Source organism: Myxine glutinosa, chromosome 1 (genome assembly GCF_964187855.1).
Source record: "Myxine glutinosa chromosome 1, kmMyxGlut1.1, whole genome shotgun sequence".
In the NCBI taxonomy this organism is placed as follows: domain Eukaryota; kingdom Metazoa; phylum Chordata; class Myxini; order Myxiniformes; family Myxinidae; genus Myxine; species Myxine glutinosa.
Window position 1 is genome coordinate 253,883,443 of NC_136261.1, and position 23,490 is coordinate 253,906,932.

The window sequence follows — 23,490 nt, forward strand, 5'->3', positions numbered from 1 at the left end:
TGTGTCTAAGTAGATGTAATGCAATAATCCAGCGATAGGTTTGTTTTTTTGAAATCAGCACTTATTGTGTGTTTGCCTAATTTGGGCAAAGTAAATGATTAATTATCATTCTTAATTACGACTAAAGTTTTGTCGACCAATTTGACATCAGCCGTTAGCATTAGACCATTGAGGGTGACCACAAGAAGGTCCGCTTAACCATCCCAGCTTAGGTTTTCTCGCACCGCTTCACATGTAAAAGCGAGTCACATACATCACGAAGAAGATGCTCAGCAGCACCGAGAGCGCTGCGCTCCGCCCGCTGCCCCATCTTGGCACTCGGAGCTTGCAGACGCGTCATCCATCGCCGAACCCCCATCGTGGGGTGGGAGCCCTCTATTTTCCCGGGGCTTCCGAGTGCCGTTTGCCCACTGTGCGCCCCCAGTGCTGCCACCTTTAAATGCTTAGACCTGGGGATAAGCGGCTGCTCGATGCGCCAACGCTACGGTAACTTTGATTCCCTGTCGGCCTAAACTTCGCGAAGTTCTCCACCTGATCTTCGTGCCCAAGCCGAGCAGTTGCGCGGATCCTCGAGCATGGCGCTCGGCACTCTCTCCTTCGCCTTCTTCCTTCTGAGTTTGTTTCTTTGCGCCGAAGCTCTGCATCCGCGTCGACAGCCGCACTTGCACCGACGAAGCCACGCTCTCAGGAGATCGGCGCTTCTTGCTGGAGTCTACTTTGCGGGTCGGCGGCGGATGGTGCCCGACGCTGGTACCTCGACGGCGCACCTGGCGAACGCGAAAGCGGGCATGCCGGGGCGCGACGCACCTCGCGCAGCCGACAACCGAAGAGGCGTTCGCTGGCGCGGGTCACGGCTGCCTCTCGCCGGCAGTGCAAGGACTCGACCACGAACGCGCTCTCAACCTCTACCTGGGTGAGGATAAAACTCGGACGATGGATGCAAAACTCTGCACACGTTCGCAGAAATGGTGTCAAATAATTTTTTCTTGTAAATAAATATTTCGCTTTCTTTTTAATGCGAATTATGCCTCCCAATTATTGCACATCGCGCCCTGTCCGGCACCTGTGCATTTTCATGTATTGTGTGGAGGAATATCCTCATCTCCTGCTATGTTTCGACATACTCGTCACATCAAAAAACAAATACCTGACTTATTAGCCACTTAATGCACCTGTTCGACTTCCTGTGTCATGGATATTTTCTTGTCATGTTTTATTTATTTATTTATTTATTTGTTTTGCTTTTGTCCATACATTTTTCTACCTTACCTAGAGTGGCTTCATGCCATGTTTGGGGCGATTTCCATTAAAAAAAAAAACTCCAATTTGTCAGTTAGCAGGACTTTGCTTGCTGTATGATTCCTTTTAAAGTGGAATCATTAGAACAACCCATGATGTCATATATATATCTATATATATATATATATATCTGTGCAGTGTCTGTGTTGTCCTGTGTTGTGTTGTCACTGAACTACTTTCTCAAACTTTTGTGAAATCGTACCAAACTTCTGGTATGCACATATCTCTCCCGTCGGTATGTCCTTAGGGTATTTCTTTTGAAAAATTTCCAAATTTTTTTTTTTGGGGGGGAATTGTTTTGGGAATTTTTTTTTTTTCAACTTCAATTGTTTATAAAATGTGATATCACTTATATTACAAATACATTTGTGCAAAATAAATGTTTGAATTATGATTGGTGTAAACCATGACAAAACGGCAACTCAGGTACAGTCATTTATCTATATATCTACACATCTGGGCAATGTCTGTGTTCTCACTTAACGACTCCCTCAAACTTTTGTTTCCGTGGTTGTGAAGTATTTTTAATAACGTTGTGGTGGTTTTGAATCACGTGGTGGTGAGGTATTTTGAATTATGTGGTGGTGAGGTGTTTTTAAATGACGTGGTGGTGAGGTGTTTTTAAATCACATGGTGGTGAGGTGTTTTGAATTAGTTGGTGATGAGGTGTTTTGAATTATGTGGTGGTGAGGTGTTTTGAATTACTTGGTGGTGAGGTGTTTTTAAATGACGTGGTGGTGAGGTGTTTTTAATTTTGTGGCTGTGAGGTGTTTTTATTACGTGTTTTATGGATGTGAGGTGTTTTTATTTTACGTGTTTTATGGCTGTGAGGTGTTTTTATTACGTGTTTTATGGCTGTGAGGTGTTTTTATTACGTGTTTTATGGCTGTGAGGTGTTTTTATTTCGTGTTTCATGGCTGTGAGGTGTTTTTATTTTCGTGGTGGTGAGGTGTTTTTATTACGTGTTTTATGGCTGTGTGGTGTTTTTATTTTCGTGGTGGTGAGGTGTTTTTATTACGTGTTTTATGGCTGTGAGGTGTTTTTATTTTCGTGGTGGTGAGGTGTTTTTATTACGTGTTTTATGGCTGTGTGGTGTTTTTATTACGTGCTTGATGGCTGTGAGGTGTTTTTATTTTCGTGGTGGTGAGGTGTTTTTATTACGTGTTTTATGGCTGTGATGTGTTTTTATTACGTGCTTGATGGCTGTGAGGTGTTTTCAATTTCGTGGTGGTGAGGTGTTTTTAATTTCGTGGTGGTGAGGTGTTTTTATTATGTGTTTTATGGTGGTGAGTTGTTTTGAATTACTTGGTGGTGAGGTATTTTGAATTACGTGGTGGTGAGGTGTTTTGAATTACGTGGTGGTGAGGTGCTTTGAATTACGTGGTGGTGTGGTGTTTTGAATTACTTGGTGGTGAGGTGTTTTGAATTACTTGGTGGTGAGGTGTTTTGAATTACTTGGTGGTGAGGTGTTTTGAATTACTTGGTGGTGAGGTGTTTTGAATTACTTGGTGGTGAGGTGTTTTGAATTACGTGGTGGTGAGGTGTTTTGAATTACTTGGTGGTGACGTGTTTTGAATTACTTGGTGGTGAGGTATTTTGAATTACTTGGTGGTGAGGTATTTTGAATTACTTGGTGGTGAGGTGTTTTGAATTACTTGGTGGTGAGGTGTTTTGAATTACGTGGTGGTGAGGTGTTTTGAATTACTTGGTGGTGAGGTGTTTTGAATTACTTGGTGGTGAGGTGTTTTGAATTACGTGGTGGTGAGGTGTTTTGAATTACTTGGTGGTGAGGTGTTTTGAATTACTTGGTGGTGAGGTGTTTTGAATTACTTGGTGGTGAGGTGTTTTGAATTACTTGGTGGTGAGGTGTTTTGAATTACTTGGTGGTGAGGTGTTTTGAATTACTTGGTGGTGAGGTGTTTTGAATTACTTGGTGGTGAGGTGTTTTGAATTACTTGGTGGTGAGGTGTTTTGAATTACTTGGTGGTGAGGTGTTTTGAATTACGTGGTGGTGAGGTGTTTTGAATTACGTGGTGGTGAGGTGTTTTGAATTACTTGGTGGTGAGGTGTTTTGAATTACGTGGTGGTGAGGTGTTTTGAATTACTTGGTGGTGAGGTGTTTTGAATTACGTGATGGTGAGGTGTAATCGTCCCAAACTTCCAGTCTGCACCTACCCCTCCCCTATGCATGTGCTGAGGTGTTCTTTCTTGAAAAAAAAACATTCAACCTAAATCTTCAACCTAAATTGCTGATAAAAATGTAATATCACAAACACAACAAATACATTTGTGCAAAGTAATTGTTTGTATTATGATTGGTGTAAATCATGACAACACAGCAACTCAGGTACAGTCATTAGCCTCAGCTAAAATAAGCCCGTTCCTCAGTACCGACGCTTGGTGAGGCAAGCGTAGCGAGCCGAGCCAAGCTAGTATATATCTATCTATCTATCTATATATATATATATATATATATATATCGCTCTCTCTCTCTCTCTCTCTCGCTCTCTATGCATGCATAACGGTGCTCTCTCTCTGCATGCATAAGGGTGCTCTCTCTCTGCATGCATAAGGGTGCTCTCTCTCTGCATGTATAAGGGTGCTCTCTATCTGCATGCATAAGGGTGCTCTCTCTCTGCATGCATAAGGGTGCTCTCTCTCTGCATGTATAAGGGTGCTCTCTCTCGGCATGCATAAGGGTGCTCTCTATCTGCATGCATAAGGGTGCGCTCTCTCGGCATGCATAAAGGTGCTCTCTCTCTGCATGCATAAAGGTGATCTCTCTCTGCATGCATAAGGGTGCTCTCTCTCTCTGCATGCATAAGGGTGCTCTCTCTCGGCATGCATAAGGGTGCTCTGTCTCGGCATGCATAAGGGTGCTCTCTCTCTGCATGTATAAGGGTGCTCTCTCTCTGGATGCATAAGGGTGCTCTCTCTGCATGCATAAGGGTGCTCTCTCTGCATGCATGAGGGTGCTCTCTCTGCATGCATAATGGTGCTCTCTCTGCATACATAAGGATGCTCTCTCTCTCTGCATGCATAAGGGTGCTCTCTCTGCATGCATAAGGGTGCTCTCTCTCTCTCTCTCTCTCTCTCTGCATGCATAAGGGTGCTCTCTCTCTCTCTCTGCATGCACAATGTTGCTCTCTCTGCATGCATAAGGGTGCTCTCTCTGCATGCATAAGGGTGCTCTCTCTCTGCACGAATAAGGGTGCTCTCACTCTGCATGCATAAGGGTGCTATCTCTCTCTGGATTCATAAGGGTGCTCTCTCTGCATGCATAAGGGTGCTCTCTCTGCATGCATAAGGGTGCTCTCTCTCTCTCTCTGCATGCATAAGGGTGCTCTCTCTGCATGCATAATGGTGCTCTCTCTGCATGCATAAGGGTGCTCTCACTATGCATGCATAAGGGTGCTCTCTCTGCATGCATAAGGGTGCTCTCTCTCTCTGCATGCATAATGTTGCTCTCTCTGCATGCATGAGGGTGCTCTCTCTGCATGCATAATGGTGCTCTCTCTGCATACATAAGGGTGCTCTGTCTCTGCATGCATAAGAGTGCTCTCTCTGCATGCATAAGCGTGCCTTCTCTCTGCATGCATAAGGGTGCTCTCTCTCTGCATGCATAAGGGTGCTCTCTCTCTGCATGCATAAGGGTGCTCTCTGCATGCATAATGGTGCTCTCTCTGCATGCATAAGGGTGCTCTCTCTGCATGCATAAGGGTGCTCTCTCTCTCTGCATGCAAAAGGGTGCTCTCTCTATGCATGCATAAAGGTGATCTCTCTGCATGCATAAGGGTGCTCTCTCTTCATGCCTAATGGTGCTCTCTCTGCATGCATAAGGGTGCTCTCTCTCTGCATGCATAAGGTTGCTCTATCTCTGCATGCATAATGGTGCTCTCTCTGCATGCATAATGGTGCTCTCGATGCATGCATAAGGGTGCTCTCTCCCTCTCTCTCTGCATGCATAAGGGTGCTCTCTCTCTCTGCATGCATAAGGGTGCTCTCTGCATGCATAAGGGTACTCTCTCTCTGCATGCATAAGGGTGCTCTTCTCTCTCTGCATGTATAAGGGTGCTCTTCTCTCTATGCATGCATAAGGGTGCTCTCTCTCTGCATGCATAAGGGTGCTCTCTCTCTGCATGCATAAGGGTGCTCTTCTCTCTCTGCATGTATAAGGGTGCTCTTCTCTCTATGCATGCATTAGGGTGCTCTTCTCTCTCTGCATGTATAAGGGTGCTCTCTCTCTCTGCATGCATAAGGGTGTTCTCTCTCTCTCTGCATGCATAAGAGTGCTCTCTCTCTGCATGCATAAGGGTGCTCTCTCTCTGCATGCATAAGGGTGTTCTCTCTCTCTCTGCATGCATAAGGGTGCTCTCTCTCTGCATGCATAAGGGTGCTCTCTCTCTGCATGCATAAGGGTGCTCTTCTCTCTATGCATGCATAAGGGTGCTCTCTCTCTGCATGCATAAGGGTGCTCTCTCTCTGCATGCATAAGGGTGCTCTTCTCTCTCTGCATGTATAAGGGTGCTCTTCTCTCTATGCATGCATTAGGGTGCTCTTCTCTCTCTGCATGTATAAGGGTGCTCTCTCTCTCTCTCTCTCTGCATGCATAAGGGTGCTCTCTCTCTCTCTGCATGCATAAGGGTGCTCTTCTCTCTCTGCATGTATAAGGGTGCTCTTCTCTCTATGCATGCATAAGGGTGCTCTCTCTCTCTCTCTGCATGCATTAGGGTGCTCTCTCTCTCTCTGCATGCATAATGGTGCTCTCGGCACCAATCGCAAATGGAAACGTTTTGTCCGATAACTGTACACTGCATTACAAGTATAACTAACCTGAGAATGTGCTCAACTCCGTGATATAAAATCTATCACGAGGTGATTATTGATAGTGTGCTTTGCAATATGACGTCTTGATCCTATTAAATAAGCGGAGAGCTGTTGGTCACGGTTTGCATTTCACACCATATAAATCGATGCTCGTGTGCGTGTTCCAGGCGCCATGTGTGCGGCAGACGCTGTTGTGATGGTTGGACTATGAGTCCCGGATCCCGCAAATGTGACAAAGGTGAGTCGGAACTCCACCTCTCCTTCCAATCGCCCACCTCCCCCAAATCCCACGTCCAAACATTAAAGTCTCTTCGATTTAAACTTCGCAATGGAATCCCAGAAACATGTCTCAATGTTAACTTGCATAAATGTTGCAATTTACCGTTTATTTCAGCACTTGTAAAATTATTCGAAAAATCATGTTCGAGTCGTTTAATCCAGCATTCCTTCAGCAAGCTGACATCTTAGGAAACAAAGTTGTGGCTTGACTACAGCTGCACGTACAAGTATTTGTCTTCGGTGTGAGATTTGGATTATTAATAAATAAATAAAAAATAAATAAAAATTAAAAACTTTCTGCCTGTTTTTTATTTATTTAATCACGATGGTATAACACGTGGAGGTAAAGCTCTTTCCATCCTTCTGCAATTTCCTTTCCTCTGTGCTGTGGTCCATATGTCTGTTGTCCTCCCGCTGTTTTCCCTTTGCCACATTTTGTCTGGTGATCTGTTCAGCTATTGCATGAGACTCAATATCTAAACGACAAACAAACAAAATATCCCCTAAATAACCCAATATAGCCCGATGTAAATATCAAATGACCGGCATTGACTAAACTATTTTTTCCCTATTCTTTTTACAGCTGATTCAAATTTGCAACGGCATTAAACATCGTAACGGACCGATCAGCCGATCACCGCAATTCATTATTGTGCCTATGCACTTATAAGCCAGGGAGTTATTCATCTACCATTGTGCATGAAGATTAAACTTTAAAATGTGCTTTTGATTAAAAACCGATGAAAAGAGAAACAACCATTAAATCCACAGAAATACCCCAGAACTGTCGTGATTATTGTGCCCTAACAATAAACCTTGTCTTCACTTTTCTTCCTACTCAACAATTTGTTCAACTGGTCAAACGAGGCTACACTGTTTGATTTTTGGAATTGGAATATATTCTTTTAAATTGGAATACAATCAATTACATGTGTATTTTTTACATTATGAAAAAGACAGAGCAATGATCACCACCCCATGCACTTGACCACCCATAACGAAGTCTCCGACAGGTGGTCACTGCGGACTCTAACCTTTGTACCACGAATCGCAAACGGTGCACACATGCACAATCACGAGGGGTTGATGGGGAGATTTTATTTGAGAAGCGAGCCGAGTTTTAATTCGACCAGATATGGATATTTCATCTCATATAATCTTGATGCATAAAATATGTCTTTTGATTCTTCATTCGATGAAATCAATCCATTCATTCAATGATTTTGGCGATGTATGGCAATGTTTGGAAAAATTATGAAAATATTTATTTTTCCTGTTTCTGTTCCAATGGCTCCTTCCAGAAATGTGCTGGTAGGACTTTGGTTTTGTAAACTTTGCCTTGGTCACCATTCTGTCCTGTTTAATTTTTGTTCTTTCATTCTTTGTTATTGTTCACCAACTTTTTTGTTCTACTCTCAGGTCTTTATTGACAGAATGACATAAATTATAAATCATATAAAATATACATATATATTAAAAAAAAAAAATATATATATATATATATACACACATAAACACAACTTGGGTCTCCCAATCAAGATCGGGTTTTTCAGACTTTAGTAAAACATCAACATGATTGTTGTTTACAGCGATAGCAAAGAGTTACTCTGGAATGCCACACGACAATGATGAGCCAAATTTCCTTCTCATTTTATTGTTTTGGATCATACCACTACCGTAGTTACATTCAGTGTCGTTCCATGGAGACTGAGGACTCTTTGTATGTAAATATACCTTTTGGAGAACCACCGGGGTTTGGGGACAAGAGAGCCGGTGAGGCAGGGGGTGCAGGAGACCCGGCAGAGTTGGGACAGAAGCAGCTGCAGGAGAGCTCGAGGGGCTGAGAAGGGCAGGCGTGCTATGTGGTGGGATAACCGACTGGGGTGGGGGCAGGGGGAAAAAACTGAGAAGGGGGCAGGAGAACCACTGGAGCAGGGGACGGAGGAGGAGGAGGCAGAGGAAAAGTGAGAAGGGGCAGGAGAATTACTGGGGTTGAGGGACAAGAGACCTGATGAGGCGGGGGGGGGGTGCAGGATACCTGGCACAGCAGGGGACAGGGCGAGCTGCTGGCCTAGGGGGCAGGAAAGCTGTAAGCAATGGAAAAAAAACACACACAAACACGCGCAAAAAAGTGCTGAAATAAACCGTAAAAAATTTAATATCTAATTTAAAAATAAAAAATTAAATAGAATAGGTTAGATGCTCATCAGAACATTCACCTTCAAATGTGGAAACTCTGTGGAAGCACAATGCTCCGCTCTTCTTCCCTCCAATGAGGGTACCCGTGATATGATGCTCAATCGTATAGAGCACAATTATTTTATGCTTATACATCAATTTTATTAAGAAGTGAACATTTTCATTGTGCCAATCACATTTCACATATGAAAATAATGTGGTAAAACAAATTTCGGGGTGATTGGCAAAGGCGTTTGAAAGTGTAAAAAAATATACAAAAAATATACAATTATATATAACTGAGGCCTTGTGAAGAAGGTAGAAGAGGGTGAAGTTAGAAAACCACTTGACAAAATGCAAATGAGAAAGCTTGTGTACCATCTGAGTTTTCAGTCAAATTAGTGAATGTGGTTGGGTGGAAATTGGATTTAGAGTTGATTACGATGGTGTGGAGTGAGGAGAAGACACCGGATAATTGGAGGAAGAACATAATAACACCAATTTACAAACAGAAAGGGGGTATCATGGGCTGTAGGAAGTACAGAGGATTAAAATTGTTGGAGCATGCAATGAAGGTAATGGAGAGGATTGCAGATCAAAGTCTAAGGGAGATTGTAAAGATAGACGCGATGCAGTATGGATTTATGTAACAAAGGGGGACAGTGGATGTGATTTTCATCATGAGATAGATTCAGGAAAAGATGCTGGCAGGAAATAAAAACCTATACAGCACTACACATTTATAGATATAGAGAAGGCATATTACAAGATCTCAAGATATGTGGTGTATTGATGTTTGAGGAAAAAGGGTGTACAAAAGAAGATTGTTACCCCGCATGCGTACCATAAAGCGGGGTTAAGCAATTGGTTCACACTGTCTGTCTGTCTAACAAATGTCCGTCTATCGTTGAGGAGCTGCTTAATTTCAATTGATTTTTACATTTTGAACACTGTAAAACACGAATCGGAACTTGAATTGCTTTACTACTAATTATGCAAGACTTGAAACTTGAGTTGAGTTGAATTGAGAATTGAGTTGGATTGAGTTGAAACTTTGACCAATCAACCAACTTTGACCTTTGACTTCCGTTTCCGGTCTTGCTGGCGAGGGTTCGTTTATTCTCAGCTCTCCACACTCTCCATCGAAATCGAAGTTAAGTAATTGTTCCCATTTGTATTTTCGTTATAACTGTATTTATTTTATGGTGTATATATTGTCTCCCGATGAAGATTTTCGGTGCAAATCTTTCATACCTGTATTGAAAATCGTGTTAATTTGTGTCGTGTCTTGAGGCCTTGTACAGTGTACACTGTACAACCTTGAGGCTTTGTTTTTCTCTCAGCGGTCCATCATTTGTGATCCAATAACTTTCGTTCTCTGTTTTCCCAGTCTTTTCACCCCATAGCCTACTTCCTTATGTAAATCTCAACTCAAAAAAAACAAAAAAAAACATTTCCTTCTCTGTTCTCATTCGTTTATTCATTCTTATTCGTTCGTTCGTTCTTCGACCACGTGTTTCTCCCCCATTTCCCCAGATAGATTGTCAAATTTCAACTCGTTATTTTATCGTCCATGCGTTATTGTTTGATTATAGTTAGTTTTGGTTTGAATTTCCTGTAACTCGTAATTAATTAATCGTGTTCTGCTCCTCGTGTCTGGCCTTGTAGTTGTACCCCCATCGGTGTTTGTTAACTTAAGCGTGTTTTGCTTGGCTCTTAGTTTTTTCCCTTCTACCCCGAACATAATACTCTGTCTAATGTTCTAAATCCCCACCCCCCCCCCCCCCCAAACAAAAAACAAAAAAAACAAACATTTATTTTCCTTTCTCCACGTGTACTGTTGTCTCATCCTGTATTTTCTGTCCAGGTGTGCTGTTCGCCCCGCCCCCATTATCTCCTTGCCATCCACCGTTTGCCCTGTTCACGTGACTCGTGGTGGTCCCTCTCGGCTCTCCCCCCGTTGGTATTTTGTGCATATACGATTGTTCACGGTTCTGTTTAAATATTATTTAAATATGTTTAACCTTTCCCCTTCAGTGTTTTACTCAGTGGTATTTTACAACACGCTGTTTTTCTTCCTATTTAAAAGGCTTTTCTCAATTTCTTCTCCAACTCATTCCACTTCAAAAAAATGAAATTCAATATCTTATACGTCTCCCTCACTACATGGTGTTGTTGGGCTAGCCTGGTGTTGGGCTAGCGGCTAGGGTGCCGGCTTAGGATCCTAGGATCCTGGGTTCGAATCCCGGTCAATCGCTGAATTAACACCAGGGGGGTTGACTCAGCCTGTCATCCTTCCGAGGTCGGCAAATTGAGTACCAGTTCACTGGTAATTCCCTGCTTGTCGTTAAAGGCGGCAAAAAGGGTTGGCGTCAGGAAGGGCATCTGGCCGTAAAACATTGCTTCAAAAAGGGGACCGAAAAACAACAACAACCACAGTTCCCGAAAAAGGCCAACCCCCGCTTGCGGGGAAAAAATGGCCTCTAAAGGTGGTTTTTTTTTTTTTTTTTTCTCCTCACTACATGGTCTAAATTCACATTCATTCCATCCCTCCTCCATCATTCTGAATCGGATTGCTAACTTGAAAATCACAACAAACCCAATTTGTTTTCAATGTTCGTCTTTCATTAATCATCCACTTTCTAAACTCCCCTCTTGCCCCTCCCATCCAAATCCCCCCCCCCCTTGCACCTACACTCCTAAACTCCCCCCTTGCCCCTCCACTCTTAAACTCCCCCCTTGCCCTTCCCCTCCTAAACTCCCCCCTTGCCCCTCCCCTCCAAATCACCCCCCTTGCCCCTCCACTCCTGAACTCCCCCCTTGCCCTTCCCCTCCTAAACTTCCCCCTTGCCCCTTCCCTCCTTAACTCCCCCCTTGCCCCTCCCCTGCTAAACTCCCCCTCACTCCTCCCCTTCAAAACTCCCCCCCAACCCCTCCCATTCAAATCTCCCCCCATACCATTCCTCTCCAATTCTCCCTCCTCCCCCCTCCTCCTCAAAGCTGCCTCCTCCCCACTTCGTCTCCCTTCTATCTCATACCTCCACCCCCCCCCCAACCTTCTACTTTCCTCTGCCCCCCCTCAAACAACCCCTCACTGTGCCTCATCCCTTCACCATCAAACCTTTCATCCTCCTCATCCTTCCCTTTCTTGGAACTCTTCTGCAATCTCTGACACACTATCAACTGCTCTCCCTATCTCCCCCTCTCATCCTTCATCTTACCCTACTCCTCCCCTCCCCTGTCCTGTACCCGATGCTCCCCCTCTCTCTTCATTAACGGTATGGACCTCAAACATCCGGGGCCTTCGCTCAAACCTGACTGATCTCTCCATACAGGTTGCTTCTGACAATCCAGACTTGATCTGCTTAACAGAGACTTTCCTCCTTCAAGATGTCTCTGATTCCTTAATATCTCTTCCTGGTTACTGCCTCCTCCGGTATGATAGACCTGAGCCTCGGCCTGGTGGTGGGGTGGCTATCTTTATCAAAAACTCTCTTCCTCACTCTCCTTGCACTGCCCTCTCTCCTCCTCACCCCCAGGAGTACCTCTGGCTACGGCTTACTCTCCGCTCCCACCTTTTGTTCATATGTGTTCTGTACCGTCCCCCAAACAGTGATGACTCCATCTACATTTCACTGTCTGACAACATGGACCAACTTCTATCCACTCATCCCAACTCTCTCTTCCTCATATGTGGTGACTTCAACTGTCATCATGCCACCTGGTTGGGTGTGGGTTCCTCTCTCACCAGTCATGGCACCTCAGCAAAGGACCTCTGTGACTCACTGGGATTGACCCAATCTGTCAATTTCCCGACCTGGATCTCAGCCAATGGAGTATCTTCTCTTCTAGACTTGATTATGACAAACTTCGCTGCTAATGTCTGCTGCTCTTCTTCTGCTCCAATCAGTTCTTCTGATCATGTGCTTGTCAAAGTGGACATCTCTCTGGCCATTCTCAGAGAGCCTCCTCAGCGTCGACGAGTCTGGCATTTCACTCAGGCCGACTGGGACGGTCTTCAAGCAGCCATCAATCGTCTGGATTGGTCTCCCATCTCCACTGCCTCTGACATCAATTCTTCCTGGGAATTCCTCCAAAGCAAACTGATCTCTCTCATGCACAGATTTATCCCATCTCGCCTTCAGTTGTCTTACCCTTCCTCCCGTCCATGGTACACTGAATCTTGTGGTGAGGCAGTTGCCCTGAAACAACTTGCCTTTGCCTCTTGGAAGGCTAATCCAACTGAAGGCAATCTCAGTTCCTTCCACCAAGCTCGGAACAAGTGTGTGTCTACCCTCAGGAGTGCCAGGAAGCACTATCTCTCCTCACTCAAGCATGAACTCTCAAACCTGTCTCCTTCCTCCAAATCCTGGTGGCGCCTTGTCAAATTCGTTTCTGGTGTTTGTTCCCCCTCCATCCCCTCCCTTACCTCAAATGGCCACATAGTTGACATCGCACATGACAAAGGCGAATGCCTCAACTCTGTGTTTGCCTCAAAATCCTTAGTCCCAAACCCATCTCTCTCTGTTCCCACCTTTCCCAGTCGAACCCAACTGCTCCTGGACTCTGTGTCCTTCTCTCCTGACAAGGTGGAGGAGTTTTTGTCAAACCTCGACTCTGATTCTGCAACTGGACCAGACGGCATCAGCCCACGGGTCCTAAAATCCTGCTCTGCCGCTCTATCTCACCCTCTCTCTGTTCTTTTCACCCTATCTTTTGCTCAAGGTCATCTGCCAGCATCCTGGAAATCAGCAAACATTACCACTTTACACAATAAAGGTGCAAAAACAGATCCTTGCAACTACAGACCAATCAGCCGGCTCCCAAATATCAGCAAAGTCATGGAATCAATCATTGCTTCGGATATGAAATCTTTCCTCTTCTCCAATGGCTTGATCTCTGATCATCAATTTGGTTTCAGACCAGGTCACTCTACTCTGGACATGCTGCTTCTGCTGTCTCAACAATGGATGGAGGTCCTCAATGCCAAACAGGAAATCAGAGCTGTCTCCCTTGACATATCACGTGCCTTTGATACGGTCTGGCACCCAGCTCTGCTCACCAAACTCTCCTCCTATGGTATCCATGGAAATCTCCATGCATGGCTGGTGGACTTCCTCTCTGGTCGTAGTCAACGTGTGTCCCTGAATGGATTTCTCTCATCTCCCCTTCCTGTTCAGGCTGGAGTTCCCCAAGGCAGTGTGCTGGGCCCTGTGCTTTTTCTGGTCTTAATCAATGATCTCTCCAACTCTCTGGAAAATCCTCTCTATCACTTTGCTGATGACTCCAATCTCTGCCGCTCCATTCCTCTTCCCTCAGATCGGCAGTCTGCAGCCTCCTCACTCTCTGAAGACCTGGACAAAATCACAGACTGGTCAAACAAGTGGAACATGTCTTTCAATCCTGACAAATCTCACACTCTTACTATGTCTCTCCGAAAAGATCGACTGGACAACCCTCCCATCTACTTTCTCAACAATCATCTCCAAGAAGTTCTGTCACTCAAGCTTTTGGGTCTCACTATCTGCCATGATCTTTTTTGGGAAAACCACATTTCCAAGCTGGCCTCCAAAGCCAGTCGCCGACTGGGCATCCTCCGTCGTGCGAAGTCCTTCCTAGGCACACCTGAGCTCCTCACCACATACAAGGCTTTCATCCACAGCTCAATGGAATACTGTTCTCCCCTATGGGCTGGTGCTCCTGCCTCACACCTGGCTCGGCTTCACGCTGTTGAATCCAAAGCTTTCAGAATCATTGGAATCTCCCAAGATGAAGCTTTCTCTGAGGGCCTTTCACTCACTCACCGCAGGCAGGTTGGTGGTCTTTCTGTCTTCTACCGACTCCTCTCCGGCCTTGCTCCCCCAGCTCTCTCTGTGCTCTGTCCCCAAAATATTCCTACAGGTCGCACAAGATCTGCCAGCCACCCTCTGATGGTTAAACTGCCGAAATCTCGGCTCTCTGCTCACCTTCACTCTTTCATTCCTCTTTTCTCCCGCCTCTGGAACAAACTCCCACACTCACTTCAATCACACTCCTCCCTCCAGGTCTTTAAAACAGCTGTTCACCACCATCTCTTATCTTCCCCCATCCAAAACCTTGATCTTTTCTACCCCCACTAATTCACCCCAGATCCACCTTGTTTGAAATTCCAACTTCTTTCCTGGAAGTCCTGGCAGTGTCCATATGTTTTATACCTCTCCCACCCCCCCCCCCCCCTTCCCATGCCTCCCCCCCAAAGCCCTCTCCCTCCCACAGTTCTCTCGATGTCTCCATGTCTCTCGGTCCCTGCTCTCAAATGTGGTGTTTGTGTCCTTCCCCCTCTCTCCCCATCTTGTCTACCGCTCCCGATGTTATTTGTTTTATGTGTCTGTTTGTCTTTCTGTGTGATTAATGTTCGCTCTTTCACGAGCCTCGATCTTGTATACAAAAAAAAAAAAAAAAAAAAAAAAAGACTATAAACAACATCCTCACCCAAGGGAAAAGAAACCATTTAAAGCAATAAATAAAACACCCCGCATGGATTATTTCAAAACACAATTGATATATTTATAATTCGTGACGGTTTTTTGAGTAAATCATACATTTTCTGTGCTGGTTTACCATTTTTATGGTTACCATGGATACTAAACAAACAAACAAATGGTGTAAAAATGTCTTTTTTCAAAATCAAGCTTCTATTTCTATGCAACACGAATATTAACTTTATTTTTGTATATCAATACATGAAAACTTGTACAACTGAATTTGTGTTGGTATATCCAACACAAATTCAGTTTGGACAACTCCCACTGACTATACGCAATAATGAAAACTAAGCATTTTACCAGTCTGTCTGCATCTCACGAATATAATGGATATCTGTCTGTCTTGCATAAATAATGGGTACAAAATGAACAGGTAGTTGTGGAAAGTCAGTCAAGCTACCTGTGGTCAGTGCTGCCTTTGACTTCAGACACACAGATCAGGGTGCTTGATCAGGATGAAAAGGACAGACAAGACTGAGGCAAGCATCCCAGCGTTTGCGAAGCTTATGAGCCAAGATTCTTGGGCAGATATGACATCGGCCTTGGCTTGTAGCAGGGATGTCGTTGGACATATGATGGAGGGTCCTGGAGGAATCCCATCTGCTTCCGGGCATCTTGACTGAATTGCGCAAGGTTCTTCGAGCTTGCATCTTTTCCTGGATTTGTTTGCTGACGAATAATATCTTGCAGTCATAATCTTCAGTGTTGAGCTGGTGGATCTGAAGACCAAATCTTTCCTTTTCTTCCATTCATATTCTCATTTCTAGTGGCCTGGGGATTGGTTCTCCTGACAATCACCTTGGTTGTTAATCTACATGAGCCTGATGATGTTGATCCCTAACTCCTCTTCCACGACATCGACCTCGACCACAACGTTGCTGTCAACCGCACCCTCCTCGGCCCCTCCACAATCAATGGGCTGTTGATTATGCTGGACATCATATGAGCTAGTTGTTGTGAAGGACCTGTATGAGCTAGTTATTGGCTGCTTGAGCTGCGGTGGCATATTTAACTCCACTGGACTACCGTCCAGTTGAGTTCATTACATACTGAACCCTCCGGCGTCCGTCGTCTGTCGTCGTCGTCGTCGTCTGTCGTCCGTTAACTTTTCGACGTTAACACTCCAGCGTCCACAAATATCAACCGATTCTGATCAAACTTGACGTGCAGCATCCTTACCCCAAGGACCAGGTTGGTATTACATTTCAGCCCGATCCGTTGAAAAATGGCGGACGTAGGCGACCATTTTGTTTTTGGTCATGAAAACGACGTTAACACTCTAGCGTCCACAAATATTAACAGATTTTGATCAAACTTAGAATGTTTAACCCTTACCACACAAGGTAGGTTGCTATTGCATTCCAACCCGATCCGTCACAAAATGGCCGCCATAGGCCGCCATATTGTTTTCAGCTCTGAAACGACGTTAACAATCTAGCATCCACATATATTGACGAATTTTCATCAAACTTGGCATGTGAGACCCGACCTACTTTAAAGTTGTCCAGTCAGTTCAGTTGAGTTCTGCTTCCCTGGAAGCTCTGGTTTTTGTTTAGGATGTGGTTGGTTTAGGATAGTGATCATCACCACTCCAGTTTTCAGAAATATGGTCTTCGTCAGAGGAGCCATCAACTGCAGGTACAAACTCATCACCAATGTAATATTTTGCATTTGAAGATAAATCAGATTGTTCATCACTGAATTCAAATATAATCTGACTGTTTTCCCCAAACTGCACCGAGCACGCTTTTGTGACATGATTTTCTGTGTTGATCACCTGCACAATACGAATCAGCTCACCTGAAATAAAATAATGGAATAATATACAGTGCCATCAGAAAGTATTCACACCCCTTGACATCTTCACATTTTGTTGTGCTACAGTCTGAATTTAAAATGGATTTAATTGAGTTTTTTTTTGTCACTGATCTACACATAATAGTGTGCAGATCAGTTGTCAAAGTGTAATGTCAAAGTGGAATTTATTTTTCAGAATGATTTACATATTTATTTAAAATGAAAATATGAAATGTCTTGGGCCAATATGTATCCAACTCCTTTGCTATGACACTCCAAATTGAGCTCAGGTGCAACCAATTTACTTTGATCATCCTTGATATGTATCTACAACCTGATTGGAGTCCACCTGTGGCCAAATCAATTGATTGGACATGATTTAGAAAGAAACACACCTTTCTATATAAGGTCCCACTGTTGACAGTGCATGTCAGAGGAGAAACTTTACCTTGAAGTCCAAGGAACTATCTGTAGAAATCCGAGATAGAATTGTTAGGAGGCATAGATCAGGGGAAGGGTATAAAACAATTTCTAGAGTGTTGAAAGTTCCCAAGAGCAAAGTGAGCTCCATCATTAGAAAATGGAAGGAATATGGAACTACCCAGACTCCTCCGAGAGTTGACCATCTGACCAAACTGAGCAACTGGGCAAGAAGGATCCTGGTGAGGGAGGTGACCAAGAATCCAATGACCATGGACAACTACAGAGTTTCTTGGCTGAAATGGTAGAACCCGCCAGAAGGACAACAGTCTCTGCAGCACTTCACACATCTAGGCTTTATGGGAGAGTGGCCAGACAGAATCCATTTATGAGAAAAAGGCACATGACAGCATGCCTGGAGTTTGTAAAAAGGCAGTGAAAGACTCTGAGAGAATGAGGCAAAGGATTCTGTGGTCTGATGAGATGAAAATTCAACTCTTTGGACAAAATTGAAAGCGCTACATCTGGTGGAAACAGAGCACAGCTCATCACCCATCTAACACCATCCCTACCATGAAGTATGGTGGTGGCAGCATCATGCTAGGGGGATGCTTTTCAGCAGCAGGGACTGGGAGACATGTCAGAATAGAAAGGACAATGGATGGTGTTAAGTACAGGAGAATTCAAACTTGGCAGGACTCGAGCAATTTTCGCGTGAAGATTGGGCAAAAATTTCACCATCTCACTGTGCAAAGCTGTTAGTGACAGACCCAACAAGCGTTACGCCTAGGCCCCCCGTCGGTGAAGTGATGTGAGTTGACAAAGTGGAAGACGCAGAAAACATGGAAGAGTCGATAATATTTGCGAGTGGGTTGGAGACACACCCACACACCAGATTAGAAGTAAGTAGTTCGTTTATTTTTCAAGATATTTCGCTCACAAGGTTCAGACATATATATGGTGGTGGCCATCTTGGATTTTGATGTGGCGACCCAATTTTCAATAGCATTCTTCCTTATGCGTAGATACACCCACTGTTACGGATTCGTCACCTCCGTTGTTGTGGTTTTCATCCACTGTAAACATTTTTGATTCCATGTACTATTACTGTTGTCGTTTAAGGGAAATAGAGATTACTATTTTCAAAAGGTAAAAAAGTTAATGTTTTAAATGAAACCGGAACCGGACGACGACGAAGAGGAGGAAGAGAAGGCGGAGAGAGTGAGTCGGACAAGAAGCCTAGCTGCTTCGAGGTCTGGAGCGAACGTTGGCGAACGAGAGTCACGAGTGAACTTTGGGTTTCCCGGGAAAGGGCTTCCTGCGACAGAGTTGTCATCGCTGTGACAGATAAACCTGCGTGACAGGTTTTGCGGTTGATTCCGAGGAGAATCATCGGAGTGCGTTACGCCACGAGAACGGGCCATCGTCCATTTTTACCTCGCGCAGGATTTGCGCTTCGCTCAAGGTTTTTCAATTCGCTTCAACCATTTTCACCGCATTCAGACGTTAATCTGGTGTGTGTGTGTGTAACGTGGCTTTTGAGTGGGAGATCTGTGGTTCGCCGATTGGGAGCCGTGGAACGTCCATACCCGAGGATGTGATTTCCCAGTCGCCTTGAGGGCACCTTTGCGCAGCTTTGGCAGCGTGACTGTGACTGTCATCCGAACGGGATTCTGGTCTCGATTAGACATCGTTCTTACGATTACTGGAGCGGATCGACTTTGGCTTGATGCCGGAATAGAGACATTGGGAATGTTCTTCTTTTCGCTCAGTTGGAGCACAGTGAGTTATATTGTACGAACCTGATGGTACCATCATAGGAAATATATATTAGTTGTACAATTGATTACTATTGTTGTTGTACTGTTAATCTTGTGTGATCTTAATTCAATACTTGTTTGTTGGTAACAATTGGTGTGGTTTCACCATTGATCTTTGACATACAGAATAACACATCTTTCTGCCGTGACTCCTCTCGGGGCTCGGAGGTACACCATGACCGGGTTTTGGGGAAGAGCACGTAACAGAAATTGGGGTCTCGTCCGGGATAGAATTCCCTAACATTCCAAAAATTCCCAAATTTGGAATTTTTCTAACATCCCAAATTTTTCAAAAAAAATTGAAAATTTTGAAATTGAAAAAAAAACAAAAACCCCAGGTGCTAACTAATAGTCACCATGGTGTTTGACGCAGAAAATCTTGCGGCGTCCCCTAATGAGGCACAGTTCCAAGCGTTAAAAAGATCGGAACTCTTGATATTGGCCAAATATTTTAACTTGGAGGTCCGAGTTAATATGAAGAAAGCAGAGATGCAGACATTGGTGGTAGAATCTCTGGTGGGACAAGGAACATGGAAAGAGGTAGCCTTGGATTGGTTACCCGAGGAAAAAGAAAATGTGGAGCTCCAGAAAATGGAGATGCAACTGCAGAGCCAGGAAAGGTTAAAAGCAGAGGAAAGGAAAGCAGAAAAGGAAAGAGCAGAACAGAAACGAGACTCGAGGAAAGAAGAGCAGAGGAAAGGAGAGCTGAAAAGGAACTCGAGGAAAGAAGAGCAGAACAGGAACGAGAACTCGAGGAGAGAAGAGCAGAGGAAAGGAGAGCTGACAAAGAAAGAAGAGCAGAGGAAAGAGCAGAGGAATGGAGAGCCGAAAGGGAGTTAAAGGAACGTGACATGGAGTATCACAAGGAACTTAAACTCAAGGAGCTGGAATTACTGGCAGAACAGAGAGAAGTAGTATCCATGCCGGCTAGTTCGACAACTAGTCAGAACACTTGGGATGTTGGTAGGCATGTGAGGCTGGTTCCACCCTTCAATGAAAAGGAGGTAGCCAAGTTTTTTTTACACTTTGACAAAGTGGCTCAAATGCTAAAATGGCCTGTGGGGTCCTGGTCTATGTTAGTGCAAAGTGTTCTGGTGGGTAAAGCTCAAGATATATTTTCAGCTTTACCGATTGACCAATGTGCAGATTATGAGGTAGTGAAGAAAGCCATTCTCAAAGCCTATGAATTGGTCCCTGAAGCTTACCGCCAAAAATCAGGAATGCCATGAAGAGGGAGAGTGAGACCCATGTGGAGTTTGCCAGAATGAAGGAAACCATGTTTGATAGGTGGTGTGACGAAGGAGATTGGGAAAGACTTCAACCTGTTACGACAATTGATCTTGGTGGAGGAATTCAAACAGTGTGTCCACGTGGACATTAAAGTACATCTGGATGAAAAGAAAGTACCAGAGTTGTATGAGGCAGCAACTGTGGCAGATGACTATGCCTTGACACACAGGAGGGGGTTCCACAAACCTAACTTCCCACCTAGAGTTAACCAGGGGAGTTATGGTAAATCAGGTGCGGAGAACAAATATTCATGGAGGTGGCCTAGAGATGACTATGGGGACAAATCTGATACCGCGACTTTTATGGATCAGGAGACTACAGTTCCAAGACAGACTTATCTTCCAGGGGGCCCGAGGCAGACCACAAGTTTTTCCTCCAGGCCTACTTGCACTTTTTTCAAGAAACCTGGACATATGATGTCCCAATGTTACGCCCTGAAAAGGAAAAATCAGGAGTGGAGTCAAACTAGTGCAACTCCGAATGCATTGGCCAATGCGAGAAATCGTCCTTGGAGGACAGTGCCTTGTGAAGGTTCCCATGCCAAAGTTAAGGCATCACAGAATGACCTTGTTCAAGAGGGTTACAAACCTTTTATTTCAGAGGGGTTTGTGTCACTGGATGGAGACTTAACGAACCAGAGACCTGTTAGGGTATTGAGGGACACAGGAGCACATCAATCTTTGATGCTTGAGGGCATTTTGCCATTGTCAGAGAAGACAGCAACTGGTGTTAGTGTTCTTTTACAGGGGGTTGGTGGCTATGTTAAAGCTCCACTTCATGTCATCCATTTGAAGTCTGATTTGGTGTCAGGACCGGTCACCGTAGGTTTACAAGCCACTCTTCCTGTAAAGGGAATCTCTTTTGTTATCGGGAATGATTTGGCCGGTGGTCGAGTTTCTGGTAATCCGATGTTTGTTGAAAAGCCTAGTATGGAAAATAACACCGCACAGTTAGAACAGGAGATTCCGGGTATCTTTCCATCCTGTGCTTTCCTACTCGTGCTATGGGTAGGAAACTCTCTGAAGAGAAGGAGAAGGTACTGACGTCACGCTTTGCACAGGCACTTCTTGTCGAGTACCTTGAAACTAAGTGTCAGCACACACAAGTCTTGGATGGAGGCAATGTTGGCAAGCTCTTTGTAGGTGGACTGAACTTTGACACAAGTGAAGATGTTCTGGACTCTATCTTTGGCAAATATGGACCACTCTTGGAAGTGCTGCTGATAAAAGACAGGGAGATGCAAAAGTCGAGAGGGTTTGGCTTTGTCACGTTTGAAAACACAAAGGACGCCAAAGATGCAGAAAAGGATTTGAATGGCAAGGATTTAGATGGTCGGACCATAACAGTAGAGAAGGCAGGCCCTGGGCGTCGAGGGGGCTACAGAGGAGGAAAACGTGGAGGTAGTTTCAGGGGTGGCTATGGCTCCCGGGGTGGGAGTAGTAGTTTTGGTGGCGGCCGCAGTCGTGAATACTACGGAGGCTCCCAGCAGCAGCAGCACAGTTTTGGCAACTCTCGACGGGATGACTATTATGGTGGTAGCCGAGATGGGGACCGCTACTCATGTGACTACAACACCCGACTCTACAACCATGATTATGATTTTTATGATCAAGAGAAGAGTTGGAAGCACTGAGTGCTCAGGAGCAGCCGAGCCAAGATTCCTGCACGGATTAACCCGTGAACTCCACGTTCCTAAATACGTCCATGCAGTGAATACTTCCAGGCCTCACCACCCAACCACCAGGAAACCTGGCTCTCAGCTCGGCCTCCTTCAAAAAGTGCTATAGATTTGCTTTGCTTTGGATTTCTGATCACAACCCCTTAACCTTCATTCAAAAAATGAAAAATAAAAATCAGAGGTTGATGAGATGGAGTTTGGCTTTACAGGAGTTCAACTTGGAAATTGAGCATGTAAAGGGCAGGGACAATGTCGTTGCTGATGCTTTATCCAGAGTGAACTAAATTTGGAAATTCCTGCAGGTTGTTTGGAAGTTTTGTTGCTTTATTTTGGGGAATATTAATTATTGTGGCTCACGTGAATTGATCATTTGGGAGTGAGTTTTACTTTTTTTTTTTTTTTTTTTTTTTTTTTTTTTTTTTTTTTTTTTTTTTTTTTTTTTTTTTTTTTTTTTTTTTTTTGTATACAAGATCGAGGCTCGTGAAAGAGCGAACATTAATCACACAGAAAGACAAACAGACACATAAAACAAATAACATCGGGAGCGGTAGACAAGATGGGGAGAGAGGGGGAAGGACACAAACACAACATTTGAGAGCAGGGACCGAGAGACATGGAGACATCGAGAGATCTGTGGGAGGGAGAGGGCTTTGGGGGGGAGGCATGTGAAGGGGGGGAGGCATGTGAAGGGGGGGGGGGGGGTGGGAGAGGTATAAACATATGGACACTGCCAGGATTTCCAGGAAATAAGTTGGAATTTCAAACAAGGTGGATCTGGGGTGAATTAGTGGGGGTAGAAAAGATCAAGGTTATGGATGGGGGAAGATAAGAGATGGTGGTGAACAGCTGTTTTAAAGACCTGGAGGGAGGAGAGGGATTGAAGGGAGTGTGGGAGTTTGTTCCACAGGCGGGAGAAAAGAGGAATGAAAGAGTGAAGGTGAGCAGAGAGCCGAGATTTCGGCAGTTTAACCATCAGAGGGTTGCTGGCAGATCTTGTGCGACCTGTAGGAATATTTGGGGGACAGAGCACAGAGAGAGCTGGGGGAGCAAGGCCGGAGAGGAGTCGGTAGAAGACAGAAAGACCACCTACCTGCCTGCGGTGAGTGAGTGAAAGGCCCTCAGAGATAGCTTCATCGCGGGAGATTCCAATGATTTTGAAAGCTTTGGATTCAACAGCGTGAAGCCGAGCCAGGTGTGAGGCAGGAGCACCAGCCCATAGGGGAGAACAGTATTCCATAGAGCTGCGGATGAAAGCCTTGTATGTGGTGAGGAGCTCAGGTGTGCCGAGGAAGGACTTCGCACGACGGAGGATGCCCAGTCGGCGACTGGCTTTGGAGGCCAGCTTGGAAATGTGGTTTTCCCAAGAAAGATCATGGCA

The 23,490-nt window shown here is 44.7% G+C and overlaps 1 protein-coding gene across 2 annotated transcripts in view; it reads left to right on the forward strand.

Moving 5' to 3' along the window:
- The first annotated feature begins 385 nt into the window (after window positions 1-385).
- Window positions 386-23,490, forward strand: part of LOC137436425 (latent-transforming growth factor beta-binding protein 1) — a 327,003-nt gene continuing 303,898 nt past the window's right edge. For both annotated transcript variants that reach the window (XM_068130197.2, XM_068130206.2), the window contains exons 1-2: window positions 386-913; window positions 6,294-6,364. In XM_068130197.2, the coding sequence (XP_067986298.2) occupies window positions 576-913; window positions 6,294-6,364 (409 nt within the window). In that variant the 5' untranslated portion in view covers window positions 386-575. The remainder of the gene's footprint in view (window positions 914-6,293; window positions 6,365-23,490) is intronic.